Source organism: Heptranchias perlo, chromosome 3, assembly GCF_035084215.1.
Source record: "Heptranchias perlo isolate sHepPer1 chromosome 3, sHepPer1.hap1, whole genome shotgun sequence".
Classification (NCBI taxonomy): Eukaryota; Metazoa; Chordata; class Chondrichthyes; order Hexanchiformes; family Hexanchidae; genus Heptranchias; species Heptranchias perlo.
The window spans coordinates 104,601,110-104,616,978 of record NC_090327.1 but is presented as its reverse complement, the minus strand read 5'-3'; the positions used below and the strand labels follow the sequence as shown (position 1 = coordinate 104,616,978).

The following is a 15,869-nucleotide window of genomic DNA, read 5'->3' as shown; positions in this document are numbered from 1 at the left end:
GATTTCTGCCCTTCAGGCCTGTGCGTTTCCCGCCTCAGTCTGCTGCCCGACCGATAGCTCTCTTTCCCGTTGTGTAACCGCCGTTGCTACCAACGCACGGCACGCAGGTCCATCCATCCCTCCCTCCCTCCGACCCACCGGCTTCTGCCGCCCAACACCTGCTCCCGGCGCCACCAGCCTGATTTTAACAGGGAGCTGCGGGCAACCGCCAGAGCCCGGGTCACCTGACAGGGGTGGCAGCCAATCACCGCCCTCCGCACACCCATTGGCTGGTTTGAGGTTCTGATGACGTCACCCGCGCATGCGCTCCGAGCGGATTCCAATTGGGTCGCGCGAGACTCGCACCGCTCGGTGTAAAGATGGCGGTGAACTCGACCAACCCGTCACAGCTGCTGCCGCTGGGTGAGGAGAGGAGGGGAGCAGGCTGAGGAAAAGACGGAGGGGAGGGGGAGAGCAGGCTGAGGAAAAGACGGAGGGGAGGGGGAGAGCAGGCTGAGGAAAAGACGGAGGGGAGGGGGAGAGCAGGCTGAGGAAAAGACGGAGGGGAGGGGGAGAGCAGGCTGAGGAAAAGAAGGAGGGGAGGGGGGAGCAGGCTGAGGAAAAGACGGAGGGGAGGGGGAGAGCAGGCTGAGGAAAAGACGGAGGGGAGGGGGGAGCAGGCTGAGGAAAAGACGGAGGGGAGGGGAGGGGGGAGCAGGCTGAGGAAAAGACGGAGGGGAGGGGGGAGCAGGCTGAGGAAAAGACGGAGGGGAGGGGGAGAGCAGGCTGAGGAAAAGACGGAGGGGAGGGGGAGAGCAGGCTGAGGAAAAGACGGAGGGGAGGGGGAGAGCAGGCTGAGGAAAAGACGGAGGGGAGGGGGAGAGCAGGCTGAGGAAAAGACGGAGGGGAGGGGGAGAGCAGGCTGAGGAAAAGAAGGAGGGGAGGGGGGAGCAGGCTGAGGAAAAGACGGAGGGGAGGGGGAGAGCAGGCTGAGGAAAAGACGGAGGGGAGGGGGAGAGCAGGCTGAGGAAAAGACGGAGGGGAGGGGGAGAGCAGGCTGAGGAAAAGACGGAGGGGAGGGGGAGAGCAGGCTGAGGAAAAGACGGAGGGGAGGGGGAGAGCAGGCTGAGGAAAAGACGGAGGGGAGGGGGAGAGCAGGCTGAGGAAAAGAAGGAGGGGAGGGGGGAGCAGGCTGAGGAAAAGACGGAGGGGAGGGGGGAGAGCAGGCTGAGGAAAAGACGGAGGGGAGGGGGAGAGCAGGCTGAGGAAAAGACGGAGGGGAGGGGGAGAGCAGGCTGAGGAAAAGACGGAGGGGAGGGGGAGAGCAGGCTGAGGAAAAGACGGAGGGGAGGGGGAGAGCAGGCTGAGGAAAAGAAGGAGGGGAGGGGGGAGCAGGCTGAGGAAAAGACGGAGGGGAGGGGGAGAGCAGGCTGAGGAAAAGACGGAGGGGAGGGGGAGAGCAGGCTGAGGAAAAGACGGAGGGGAGGGGGAGAGCAGGCTGAGGAAAAGACGGAGGGGAGGGGGAGAGCAGGCTGAGGAAAAGACGGAGGGGAGGGGGAGAGCAGGCTGAGGAAAAGACGGAGGGGAGGGGGAGAGCAGGCTGAGGAAAAGAAGGAGGGGAGGGGGGAGCAGGCTGAGGAAAAGACGGAGGGGAGGGGGGAGAGCAGGCTGAGGAAAAGACGGAGGGGAGGGGGAGAGCAGGCTGAGGAAAAGACGGAGGGGAGGGGGGAGCAGGCTGAGGAAAAGACGGAGGGGAGGGGGGAGCAGGCTGAGGAAAAGACGGAGGGGAGGGGGGAGCAGGCTGAGGAAAAGACGGAGGGGAGGGGGAGAGCAGGCTGAGGAAAAGACGGAGGGGAGGGGGGAGAGCAGGCTGAGGAAAAGACGGAGGGGAGGGGGAGAGCAGGCTGAGGAAAAGACGGAGGGGAGGGGGAGAGCAGGCTGAGGAAAAGACGGAGGGGAGGGGGGAGCAGGCTGAGGAAAAGACGGAGGGGAGGGGGGAGCAGGCTGAGGAAAAGACGGAGGGGAGGGGGAGAGCAGGCTGAGGAAAAGACGGAGGGGAGGGGGGAGAGCAGGCTGAGGAAAAGACGGAGGGGAGGGGGGAGCAGGCTGAGGAAAAGACGGAGGGGAGGGGGGAGAGCAGGCTGAGGAAAAGACGGAGGGGAGGGGGAGAGCAGGCTGAGGAAAAGACGGAGGGGAGGGGGGAGCAGGCTGAGGAAAAGACGGAGGGGAGGGGGAGAGCAGGCTGAGGAAAAGACGGAGGGGAGGGGGGAGCAGGCTGAGGAAAAGACGGAGGGGAGGGGGGAGCAGGCTGAGGAAAAGACGGAGGGGAGGGGGAGAGCAGGCTGAGGAAAAGACGGAGGGGAGGGGGGAGCAGGCTGAGGAAAAGACGGAGGGGAGGGGGAGAGCAGGCTGAGGAAAAGACGGAGGGGAGGGGGAGAGCAGGCTGAGGAAAAGACGGAGGGGAGGGGGGAGCAGGCTGAGGAAAAGACGGAGGGGAGGGGGGAGAGCAGGCTGAGGAAAAGACGGAGGGGAGGGGGGAGAGCAGGCTGAGGAAAAGACGGAGGGGAGGGGGAGAGCAGGCTGAGGAAAAGACGGAGGGGAGGGGGGGGGGAGCAGGCTGAGGAAAAGACGGAGGGGAGGGGGGAGCAGGCTGAGGAAAAGACGGAGGGGAGGGGGGAGAGCAGGCTGAGGAAAAGACGGAGGGGAGGGGGGAGAGCAGGCTGAGGAAAAGACGGAGGGGAGGGGGAGAGCAGGCTGAGGAAAAGACGGAGGGGAGGGGGAGAGCAGGCTGAGGAAAAGACGGAGGGGAGGGGGGGGGAGCAGGCTGAGGAAAAGACGGAGGGGAGGGGGGAGAGCAGGCTGAGGAAAAGACGGAGGGGAGGGGGGAGCAGGCTGAGGAAAAGACGGAGGGGAGGGGGGAGCAGGCTGAGGAAAAGACGTAGGGGAGGGGGAGAGCAGGCTGAGGAAAAGACGGAGGGGAGGGGGAGAGCAGGCTGAGGAAAAGACGGAGGGGAGGGGGAGAGCAGGCTGAGGAAAAGACGGAGGGGAGGGGGAGAGCAGGCTGAGGAAAAGACGGAGGGGAGGGGGAGAGCAGGCTGAGGAAAAGACGGAGGGGAGGGGGGGAGCAGGCTGAGGAAAAGACGGAGGGGAGGGGGGAGAGCAGGCTGAGGAAAAGACGGAGGGGAGGGGGGAGAGCAGGCTGAGGAAAAGACGGAGGGGAGGGGGGAGAGCAGGCTGAGGAAAAGACGGAGGGGAGGGGGAGAGCAGGCTGAGGAAAAGACGGAGGGGAGGGGGGAGCAGGCTGAGGAAAAGACGGAGGGGAGGAGAGGGGGGAGCATGCTGAGGAAAAGACGGAGGGGAGGGGGAGAGCAGGCTGAGGAAAAGACGGAGGGGAGGGGGGAGCAGGCTGAGGAAAAGACGGAGGGGAGGGGGGAGCAGGCTGAGGAAAAGACGGAGGGGAGGGGGGAGCAGGCTGAGGAAAAGACGGAGGGGAGGGGGAGAGCAGGCTGAGGAAAAGACGGAGGGGAGGGGGGAGCAGGCTGAGGAAAAGACGGAGGGGAGGAGAGGGGGGAGCATGCTGAGGAAAAGACGGAGGGGAGGGGGGAGCAGGCTGAGGAAAAGACGGAGGGGAGGGGGAGAGCAGGCTGAGGAAAAGACGGAGGGGAGGGGGGGGAGCAGGCTGAGGAAAAGACGGAGGGGAGGGGGGAGCAGGCTGAGGAAAAGACGGAGGGGAGGGGGAGAGCAGGCTGAGGAAAAGACGGAGGGGAGGGGGGAGCAGGCTGAGGAAAAGACGGAGGGGAGGAGAGGGGGGAGCATGCTGAGGAAAAGACGGAGGGGAGGGGGAGAGCAGGCTGAGGAAAAGACGGAGGGGAGGGGAGTGGGGAGCAGGCTGAGGAAAAGACGGAGGGGAGGGTGAGAGCAGGCTGAGGAAAAGACGGAGGGAGGGGAGAGAGGGGAGAGCAGGCTGAGGAAAAGACGGAGGGGAGGGGGGAGAGCAGGCTGAGGAAAAGACGGAGGGGAGGGGGGAGAGCAGGCTGAGGAAAAGACGGAGGGGAGAGGGGAGAGCAGGCTGAGGAAAAGACGGAGGGGAGGGGGGCGAGCAGGCTGAGGAAAAGACGGAGGGGAGGGGGGAGGGGGGAGAGCAGGCTGAGGAAAAGACGGAGGGGAGGGGGGAGCAGGCTGAGGAAAAGACGGAGGGGAGGGGGGAGAGCAGGCTGAGGAAAAGACGGAGGGGAGGGGGGAGAGCAGGCTGAGGAAAAGACGGAGGGGAGGGGGGAGCAGGCTGAGGAAAAGACGGAGGGGAGGGGAGGGGGGAGCAGGCTGAGGAAAAGACGGAGGGGAGGGGGAGAGCAGGCTGAGGAAAAGACGGAGGGGAGGGGGGAGAGCAGGCTGAGGAAAAGACGGAGGGGAGGGGGGAGCAGGCTGAGGAAAAGACGGAGGGGAGGGGGGAGAGCAGGCTGAGGAAAAGACGGAGGGGAGGGGGGAGAGCAGGCTGAGGAAAAGACGGAGGGGAATGGGGGAGAGCAGGCTGAGGAAAAGACGGAGGGGAGGGGGGAGCAGGCTGAGGAAAAGACGGAGGGGAGGGGGGAGCAGGCTGAGGAAAAGACGGAGGGGAGGGGGGAGCAGGCTGAGGAAAAGGCGGAGGGGAGGGGGGAGCAGGCTGAGGAAAAGACGGAGGGGAGGGGGGAGAGCAGGCTGAGGAAAAGACGGAGGGGAGGGGGGAGAGCAGGCTGAGGAAAAGACAGAGGGGAGAGCAGGCTGAGGAAAAGACGGAGGGGAGGGGAGAGGGGAGAGCAGGCTGAGGAAAAGACGGAGGTGAGGGGGGAGAGCAGGCTGAGGAAAAGACGGAGGGGAGGGGGGGAGAGCAGGCTGAGGAAAAGACGGAGGGGAGGAGAGGGGGGGAGGGGGGAGCAGGCTGAGGAAAAGACGGAGGGGAGGGGGGAGCAGGCTGAGGGGATGGAGACACGGGGAATGGGGGGGAGGTGGCAACATGAGAAGGGTGGGGGGGAAAGATTATGTGGGATGGGAGACCTTGGTGCCTTAAATCACCCATTTGAATGGAAATTTGATGAAACTCCAGGACACCTAAATAAGCGAGCAGAGAGTTTGCCCTGTGGTTTCCCTGCCATAATTTGTTATATTTTCGCTCCCTTTTGTTTGACTTTCTGTGGACTAATTTTTTTCTTCTGTTCCAGAGCTTGTGGACAAATGCATTGGCTCACGAATTCATATTGTCATGAAGAATGACAAAGAGATTGTAGGAACACTGCTGGGCTTTGATGATTTTGTCAGTATCCTTTGACTTGGGAGCTGTTTTGTCATAATGTCTTGATTGGTTCAGGTATTTGGGATTTGAAAATGTATTCACTTTTGATCCTTCAGCTGACTAGTTCCAGCCAGCTGGTTGCTCTCAGAATGAGAGGATGGTCCTACGAGGAGAGATTGAGTAGAATGGGCCTATATTCTTTGGAGTTTAGAAGAATGAGAGGTGATCTGATTGAGGGGCTTGACGGAGTAGATGCTGAGAGGCTGTTTCCCCTGGCTGGAGAGTCTAGAACTAGGGGACATAGTCTCAAGATCAGGGGTCAGCCATTTAGGACCAAGATGGGAAAAAATGTCTTCACTCAGGGTTGTGACTCTTTGAAATTCTCTACCCCAGAGGGCTGTGGATGTTCAGTTGTTGAGTATATTCCAGACAGAGAGAGAGATTTTTGGACTCTAGGGGAATCAAGGGATATGGGGATCGGGCGGGAAAGTGGAGTTGAGGTAGATAATCAGCCATGTTCTTATTGAATGGCGGAGCAGGTTCAAGGGGCCATATGGCATATTCTTGCTCCTATTTCTTATGTTCTTATGCTGAGGGTTCTGTTGCCTTTGAATTATCAGTGTTTCTCATTTTGATAAGATTCAGCAATTGCATCAATCCAGTTAGCATTCTTCAGATATTACATTTTTCAAACTAGGATGGCAGTGCTGACAGAACTACAGGTTAATGTTATCTATAATGTGGTTTGTTCAAATCTAAGTATTAGATATGATAGCATTAGGCAGCACAGAATGAGAAATGGTCTGTCATGGACTCAACCCAGATTCTGACCAACTCTTTAGGAGCTGCAGAGATTCTCCTGGCCCTCTTCCAAAATAAACAAAACTGTAGGGTACCTATCTGGGTATGTATCTTGCATTTTATATTTTAAGCCAGTTGTTTGTCTTGATGCAATATTTACGTGGTCTTAGCAGCTCAGGTACATTTGATTCTCATCTGTACATCTTGAAACTCTCAACCAGACGTTTGACTTATTCTTTTTAAAAGATGTAATTATTTAACACATAATTAATTGTTTTATCTGGATGGTAATCATCCAATGTCACTCCGTTATTTAAGAAGGGAACGAGAGATGAACTAGGAAATTACTGACCTATTAATCTAATATCAGTTGTGGGGAAGTTACTAGAATCTATTAGGGTCGAATGACTGAGCATTTGGACAAATATGCATGGATTTGCAACAGGTAAGTCATATCTAACGAACCTAGTTGAATATTTTGAGGAGTTAACTTGCGTGTTAGATATGGGAGTGTCTATGGATGTCATTTATACGGACTTCCAGAAAGCATTCGATATGGTTCCACATGAACGACTGAACAAAAATGAGAGTGCGTGGAATTAGAGGCAACCTATTGGCTTGGATGGGGAAATGGTTAGGAGGTAGAAGACAGAGTAGGGATAATGGGTATGTACTCCAATTAGGATGTGACTAGTGATCTTCCCCAGGAATTGGTCCTGGGGCCTCAGCTTTTCACTATTTATAAATGAGTTGGATGAAAGAATAGAGAGTCATATATCTAAGTTTGCTGATGACACTAAGTTAGATGGCACAGTAAATAGTGTAACTGGAAGCAGAAACTTGCAACGGGTCATTGATAGATTAAGTGAGTGGGAAAAAATGTGGCAGATGGAGTTCGATGTATAAAGTGTGAGGTCATCCACTTTGGACCTAAGAGAGATAGATCAGAGTATTTTCTAAATGCCGAGAAGTTTGAAACTTTGGATGAGCAGAGAAATTTAGGGGTCCAAATACAAAAGTCACTAAAAAGCCAGTGGACAGGTACAAAAAATAATTAAAAAGGCTAATAGAATGTTGCCTTTATCTCGAGAGCTGGAATACAAAAGAGTGGAAGTTATGCTACAGTGGTACAGAGCTCTGGTTAGACCCCATCTGGAGTACTGCATTTGGTTCTAGGCACTGCACCTCAGGAAGGATATTTTGGCCTCGGAGGGGGTGCAGGGCAGATTCACCCAAATGATACCGGGGCTAAGAGGGGTAAAATATGAGGACGGCTTTCATAGACTAGGCTTGTATTCCCTTGAGTATAGAAGATTTAAATGTTGATCTAATTGTGGTGTTTAAGATAATCAAAGGAGTTGATAGGGTAGATAGAAAGAAACTATTTCCTCTGGTGGGGGAGTCCAGAACAAGGGGCATAACCTTAAAATTAGAGCTAGGCCATTCATGGGTGATGTCAAAAAGCACTTCTTCACACGAAGAGTGGTAGAAATCTGGAACACACTCCCCCAAAATGCTGTTGAGACTAGGTCAATTGAAAATTTCAAAACTGAGATTAATAGATATTTGTTAGACAAGGGTATTAAGGGCTACGTAACCAAGGCGGGTAGATGGAGTTAAGATACAGACCAGCCATGATCTAATTGAATGGCAGAACATGCTTGAGAGGCTGAATGGCCTACTCTTCCTATGTTCATTGCACTGATTCCTACTCTGGTGACGCTGGCTAGGCTGCAATTATTTCTTATCCGTAGTTGTACTGAGAAGGTTGGGGTGAGCCACCTTTTTGAACTACTGCAGTTCTTGTATTAATGGTGTTCCTGTTGGGTAGCGAATTATAGGATAATGACCCGGTGACAGTGAAAGGTTGGCGATATATGTCCAAGTCAGGATAGTGTGTGACTTGAAGGCGATGGTGTTCCCATGATATTGCCACTCTTGTCCTAATCGGTGGTAGAAAGGTTGCGGGGTTTTGACATGCGGTCAAGGTAGGCTTGGTGAGTTGCTGCAGCGCATCCTATAGATACTGCATACAGCAACCACGGTACATGAGTGGAAATTGAGTCCAGTGGCAGGGGCCAATAAAGCAAACTGCTCTTTCCTGATTGGTATCGAGCTTTTTGAATGTTGTTGGATTCACCCATCTAGATGAATAGTGAGCATTCCATCGCACTCCTGAGTTCAGCTTCATGTATATTGAGGCTGAGGGGTCTGGAGACGTGCCACTCCTCGCAGAGTACCCAGCCTCTTGCTTTGATCTTGTCGTCTTGGTGTTGATATTGTTAAGCCATTTTTAACATTTCAGTAGCTTACTGGAAAGCGTTTGTTTCAATATCACAGTATATGATCGAAAAACTATTGGGTGCCCTGAAAGTCCCAGGATCTGCTGGCAATCTAAGGGTTAATAAACTGACTTCTATTTACTGTAGAATGTGCTTTTCTTAACTCTCGTCCTTGGACATGGTGCTTGAAGATGTCACAGAATTGTAAGTTTTTTTTAATACCCTATTGTGTAGTATGGATTTTTAGTAGCTGATACGTAAGGCTAACTAACAGTCTTTAATTCCTAGCAGATGTTAGAACATGCAACTTGTAAACTAATTCAAAGTTCAGTCAACAAATCTGAACAGAAATATTCCTGGGCTGTAGGGAGGATGGCCCAAACTGACCACGGCACCGTGGTACAGGAGGCCATTCAAGTGGGGAGAATAAAAAGGAATGTGGTAGTGGTAGGAGATAGTATAGCCAGGAGGACAGATACTGTTCTCTGCAGCCGTGACTGGGGGTCGCGAAGGTTGTGTTGCCTGCCCGGTGCCAGGGTTAAGGATATCTCATGGCTGGAAAAGAACTTGGAGCATGAGGGGGAGGATCCAGTTGTTGTGGTCCATGTAGGAACCAACGACATAGGTAGAACTAGGAATGAGGTTCTGCTGAGGTAGTTTGAGGATCTAGGGTCTAAGTTAATAAGCAGAACCTCAAAGGTAATAATCTCTGGATCACTACCTGAGCCATGCACAAATTGACATAAGGTCAAGCAGATCAGAGAGTTAAATGCGTAGCTCAAAGAGTGATGTGGGAGACAGGGGTTTCGTTTCATGGGGCACTGGCACCAGGACTGGGGAAAGAGGGAGCTGTTCCATTGGGACGGGCTCCACTAAACCGGGCTGGGACCAGTGTCCTGGCGAATCGAATACTAGGGCTGTAGATAGGGCTTTAAACTAAAAAGTTGGGGGGGTGGGGGTAGTACAGGTGAGGGGAAATTTAGAAATCTAAAGAGAAAGGTCAAGGCATTAGAGCAGTAATGATAAGCAGAGTGTGACAGGAAGGGACAGAGTTTAATAGTGCATCAGCGAATAAGGTCAAATCAGGGAAAAATGGTAAAAAGTCAAAGGCGCTTTATCTCGATGCACAAAGCATTCATAACAAGATAGACAAATTAATGGCACAAATAGAGATAAATGGGTTTGATCTAATAGCCATCACAGCGACACGGTTGCAAGGTGATCAAGGTTGGGAACTAAATATTCCAGGGCACTTGACGTTTCGGAAAAACACACAAAATGGAAAAGGAGGCGATGTAGCCCTGATAAAGGATGACATAAGGACAGGAGTGAGGAACGATCTTGGCTCGGAAGATCAGGAAGTAGAATCAGTATGGGTGGAGATAAGAAATAACAAGGGGCAGAAAACACTGGTGGGAGTAGTTTATAGGCCCCCTAATAGTAGCTATACTGTTGGACAGAGTATTAATCAAGAAATAATAGGAACTTGTAACAAAGGTAGTGCAAATAATTGTGGGGGACTTTAATCTTCATAGATTGGACAAATCAAATTGGCAAAGGTAGTTTGGAGGACGAGTTCATGGAATACATACAAAACAGTTTCCTAGAACAATATGTCGTGGAACCAACTAGGGAACAGGCTATTTTAAATCTTGTCTTGTGTAATGAGACAAGGTTAATTAGTAATCTCATAGTAAGGGATCCTCTGGGGAAGAGTTATCATAATATGATAGAATTTCACATTGAGTTTGTGAGTAACATACTTAAGTCAGAAACTAGAGCCTTAAACTTAAATAAGCCAATTACATAGGCATGAGGGGCGAGTTGGCTATAGTAATTTGGGAAATTAGATTAAAAGGTATGACAGTAGATAAATAATGGGAAACATTTAAAGAAATATTTCATAATTCTCAACGAACATACTTTCTATTGAGAAATAAAAACTCCACGGGAAAAGTGATCCATCCGTGGCTAACTAAAGAAGTTAAGTATTAGATTAAGTATTAGATTAAGTATTAGATTAAGTATTAGATTAAGTATTAGATTAAGTATTAGATTAAGTATTAGATTAAGTATTAGATTAAAAGAGGCTTATAATGTTGCCAAAAAAAGTAGTAAGCCTGAGGATTGGGAGAGATTTAGAAACCAGCAAAGGATGACCAAAAAATTGATTTAAGAGGAGAAAATAGAATGAGAGTAAACTAGCAAGAAATATAAAAACAGATTGTAAGAGCTTCTACAAGTATGTAAAATGGAAGAGAGTAGCGAAAGTAAAAATGGGTCCTTTGGAGGCTGAGACAGGATAAATTATAATGGGGAATAAGGAAATGGCAGAGACGTTAAACAAATATTTTGTATGTCTTCACAGAGGAAGGCACAAAAAGCATACCAGAAATAGTGGGGAACCAAGGGTCTAATGAGAGTGAGGAACTTAAAATAATTAATATTAGTAAAGAAAAAGTACTGGAGAAATTAATAGGACTAAAAGCCAACAAATCCCCTGGACCTGATGGGCTACGTCCTAGGGTTCTAAAAAAGGTGGCTGCAGAGGTGGTGGATGCATTAGTTGTGATCTTCCAAAATTCCCTAGTTCTAAAACGGTCCCAGTGGATTGGAAGGTAGCAAATGTGACCCCGTTATTTAAGAAAGGAAGGAGGGAGAGAGAAAACAGAACTACAGGCCAGTTAGCCTGATACCGGTCATCGGGAAAATGCTGAAATCCATTATTAAGGGCATGGTAACAGGCCACTTACAACATCGTAACATGATTAGGCAGAGTTAACATGGTTTTATGAAAGGGAAATTGTGTTTGACAAATCTGAGTGATTTTTGAGGATGTAGTTAACAGGGTAGATAAAGGGGAGCCAGTAGATGTAGTATATTTGGATTTTCAAAAGGCATTTGATAAGGTGCCACTCAAATGGTTGTTACACAGATAAGGGCTCATGGGGTTGGGGGTAATATATTAGCATGGATACAGGATTGGTTAACGGACAGAAAACAAGAGAGTAGGAATAAACGGGTCATTTTTGGGTTGGTAGGTTATAATTAGTGGGGTGCCTCAAGAATCAGTGCTGGGACCTCAGCTATTTACAATCTATATTAATGACTTAGATGAAGGGACCGAGTGTAATGTATCCAAATTTGCTAATAAGAAAGCTAGGTGGGAAAGTAAGCTGTGAGGAGGACACAAAGTGTCTGCAAAGGGATATAAGACAGGTTAAGTGAGTGGGCAAGAAGGTGACATGGAGTATAATGTGGGGAAATGAGAGGTTATTCACTTTAGTAGGAAGAATAGAAAAGCAAAATATTTTTTAAATGGTGAGTAGCTATTAAATGTTGGTGTCCAAAGAGACTTGTGTTTCTTGTACCAGGACACCCAAAAACTTAACATGTAGGTACAACAAACAATTGGGAAGGCAAATAGTATGTTGGTCTTTATTGCAAGGGGATTTGAGTACAAGAGTAAGGAAGTCTTGCTGCAATTATGTAGGTCTCTAGAGAGACCACATCTGAAGTACTGTACAATTTTGGTCTCCTTATCTAAGGAAGAATATACTTGCCTTAGAGGCAGTGCAACGAAGGTTCACGAGATTGATTCTTGGGATGAGAGGGTTATCCTATGAGGAGAGATTGAATAGAATGGGCCTATATTCTCTGGAGTTTAGAAGAATGAGAGGTGATCTCATTGAAATGGATAAAATTCTTAGAGGGTTTGACAGGGTAGATGCTGAGAGGCTGTTTCCCCGGATGGAGAGTCTAGAACTGGGGGCATAGTCTCAGGATAAGGGGTGGGCAATTTAGAACTGAGATGAGGAATTTCTTCACTGAGGGTGGTGAATCTTTGGAATTCTCTACCCCAGAGGGCTGTGGATGCACAGCCGTTGAGTATATTCAAGACTGAGATCGATAGATTTTTGGACTCTAAGGGAATCAAGGGATATGGGGATAGGGTGGGAGTTGAGGTCAAAGATCAGCCATGATCTTAGTAAATGGCGGAGCAGGCTTAAGGGGCCATATGGCCTACTCTTCCTATTTCTTATGTTCTAATAGTCAGCAGGAAGAATCAGAACAAAAGACTGACAAATGTTTGAATGTTTGTCCTTAATTATCCACTGACTATAGAATCAGAATTCTATTATCTTACTTTAAACTTTTGAATGTGTTCTTTTCTGGATAGTCTGTAATCCAAGACATCAAGAAATTGTGCACATAAGGAAATCAGTCCTTCAACAGAGCTTTCATAGCTGAACCAGTTTTATTTGATTTCAGTTTTTTTTTAATCTTTTCAGTAAATTGTTCAAACATTAATTTAAAATTACACAATAACCACTGGATATATGTTTTGGCAATGGCCTCAGATGGTGGTTCTTTTAATTGAGTTTTAAAATTTGTAGTTCTGTGGTTCCCCCACTCCCTCGTGGAATAGTGCTTGTTCTGTGTGTCAGAATTAAATGATAGCAGTACTGATGCAAACATCAATAATTCCCTTAATATACTCAATCCTGTAATAGAGGCCGATATCCTTGCTCCAAGCTGCCCTCCGTCTCTTTCTTCAGTGTAGAACATTCTGCGTTGTAGTTGTTAACTTGTTTAATTACAGTGTTTCTCACTCTTGCTTCTCTACAGTGAGATCACGCCAGAAGGCAGAAGAATCACAAAACTGGACCAAATTTTATTGAATGGAAACAACATAACAATGGTAAGTAGTGGAATCCAGAATAAATGGCGGTAATACAATGGCAGGACAACAAACTTTGGTCTGGATTTTCCAAGCACTTTCCAGTGGTTTTTTGGGCAGAGGCATGCAGGAAATGCAATGGAGAGCTGTTCTTCCAACTCCCTAGCTTGCACTGCCATTTTAGGGATTATTAAACATTGAAAATTTAATGTGTAAAATATGGAGCAGTCAGATTGAAATTACGATTTGGGAAATTTTCAGGGATCATTTTGCTTTTGGTTGAGTATATACTCACAGTAAGTTAAAACTGCTGATAGATTTTCCTCTGAATCAATTTGGTATTTTTAGATGACTCATTATCTAAAGACTTCCATTTGTTATTGCTTTTGCAGTCAAAACTTTTTTGCTGGTTAAAAGGCAAATTTCAGTAGAAAATGTGCGGAGTGTCGTGTACAAAATACAAGCTCGTTAGCCACTCAAATGTATATAAAAATCATCATCTGTAAAATAGTCCTGAAACCTAATGACGCAGGATAGCATCGTTATTTGTTCTACTTTGTACCTCAAGTTTGAGAGTATTAATGCATAGTCCTGCAATTTATCACTTGTAATATTAAATAATGGAGGTGATTACAAATGGTTATTTCAGTTACTTATATAACTGTTCTTTAAACTTCCCAGCTTATTCCAGGTGGTGAAGGCCCTGAAGTATGAATGGATCCCTCTGACTTTCAACTAAGTGAAATTTTGAGTCTCTGCTACTTTTGTTTTCTTGTGTTCACTTCTGTTTTTTTGTCTCCTTGAATTTTTTTTAAAAGTTTATTTTTGATGAGAGCAGAATTTCCAGGAAGTTTGCATTTATTTTGTATGGTTGAACGAAGTGTGCATTGTCTCAGGAGTGAGGTGAATCATGGCTGAGTGTATGTAAAACTTGAAAATAAAGTGTGTTTTTTTCACTGATGTCTGGTTTCAGTTTTACATTGTGTGCAATTTGTATTTTTAATGAAACTGCTTTTTATATTTGAAGTAGATTTTGTGAATCTAGTGGTTACTATAACTTTTCATTTTAATATCACATCTTCTTGAAAAGGGTTAATTTTTTGCATGTTTCAGCATTCTTACTTGGGGTTGTTTCGATGGGCTGAATTAAGATTTTAGTGTCCAAGAGGCTCTCCCAGTAACTAAATAGCTTAGCGCTGAGGTATACAAGTCAAAGGTCCCAAGTTCAATCTTGGCCTAGCTGATCTTGGTCAGGATAGTTACAGTATGTAATTGGTTTCGGTATCCCTGGGCTTGGGAGGGGAGACGATGAGCTATGATTCTTGTTGCTGATTGTTGAATCCCGCTGGAAGTGTGCATGTGTGGATGGATGTTGGATGAGAACAGGATGATGCTTGACTGCAATGCCCGTGTGATCGAATAAACTGCCGCCACTCACCATATAGTCTCATCCACGAAGACTCACTGCTTTAGTGAAGTAATAGAGGGCTGTTGTCGGCTTTGGAACCATATCGCAGTACAATTCATAATGGGCCAGAATTTGACGGCAAAATAACAGCAAGTTAAAGTTGCACGTCATGATTAGTGTGTAAAAAAAAAAATCCAGCAATTTGTGGCGAGGAAGATATATGGCGTGAGTTGCAAATCACTAAATTGCTGGACGATTTGCGCCGCTCCGCCGTTAGCCTCACAAAAACAGGATCTTGCTGTCAGTCTCCCCATGAGTTTCAAGAAATTGTTGGATTTGCACCGTAAATGCGAATTGAACTCGCTGCAGAAAGTTAGGGCTGATATTTCATGATGTAAGGACCGTTTTAATGTCCAGATGTATGTTCCTGCAATGCCACTCTACCTCAGAGGCACAGAAAGGGAACAGTTGAAACTCTGGAGTCTCACTCCTGCAGGTAGTAAATTGGTCCTAGAGGTTTTTCAAATTCTAAATTTTCTAAAAATTTTTTCCTTTCCTTTTGTCTCTTTTTTTCCTCTCTTAATCTCTCTATTTCGGGTATCTAATTTGACGCTATTTCCTTCTCAGTTGTTCACTGTTTCTTTCTCTCAAATTTCATTGGTTAAGGAGGTAGACTATTGGTCCCGTCGTTCACCAAGGTCCCAGATTCCCTGTTGACCTTGCGTACCATTATCACCATGCACTTTCAGCAATTTAGGCCGTGAAATTAAATTGGAGCTGATGGGTGAGGAAGAAACCCAACCTGGCGCTCATTGCGAGATGCCCCATTCTAGCAAATTCTGGGCCTATGTTCAGCAGTGGAGGGGAATTTTAAAGTTCAGGGAAGTTTACGGACGGGGGAGATTGGTGCAGTGGGTTACTACACACTCTTTTTACCTCTCCCTGGGTTTGAATCCAGCCAAGACTATTGGAATGATGCTTTTGTCTCTGACTATATGGGCTTCAATGGAAATGTTTGGTCAATTGACAGTGGAATGAAGTCATAGTTCAAAACTCTTAGGTCATTGCCAGTTGTTGCTAAATTAGTAATCAGGTCGTAAGGATGACTGATATGGGAAATGTCACTGACGCAGTGCAGAATATCACTTTGAGTTGGGGTTCAAACATATTATGACAGAAGCAACATAATGTTGACACTAGGTGCTAAAAATGGATGTCTTTAATTTCTCATAATGACTTTCCTTTGCTTGATAGCAAAAAAAGTTTCTAGAAGAGTAGAAAGTCTTCCAAATGTATCAGTATCGAATAGGGATTATTACTATAATGGGACACAATTCTGTTTTATTTCTGTGAAATAAAGATTTTTATTTGCAGACCCCCTTCAAGTAAAAGGATCCCGATCTGTCCTATCAAGAAAGAAAAATTAAGACTAAAGCGGTATATTGTCATTTA

The 15,869-nt window shown here is 47.9% G+C and overlaps 1 protein-coding gene across 1 annotated transcript; it reads left to right on the top strand.

The window, feature by feature from the left end:
- Positions 1 to 294: 294 nt before the first annotated feature.
- Positions 295 to 13,969, top strand: lsm5 (LSM5 homolog, U6 small nuclear RNA and mRNA degradation associated). The gene is made up of 5 exons (XM_067981401.1): positions 295 to 402; positions 5,175 to 5,270; positions 8,505 to 8,532; positions 12,958 to 13,030; positions 13,691 to 13,969. The coding sequence occupies exons 1-5, from the start codon at positions 360 to 362 to the stop codon at positions 13,721 to 13,723; spliced, it is 273 nt and encodes a 90-aa protein (XP_067837502.1). The 5' UTR covers positions 295 to 359; the 3' UTR covers positions 13,724 to 13,969.
- The last annotated feature ends 1,900 nt before the right edge of the window (positions 13,970 to 15,869 follow it).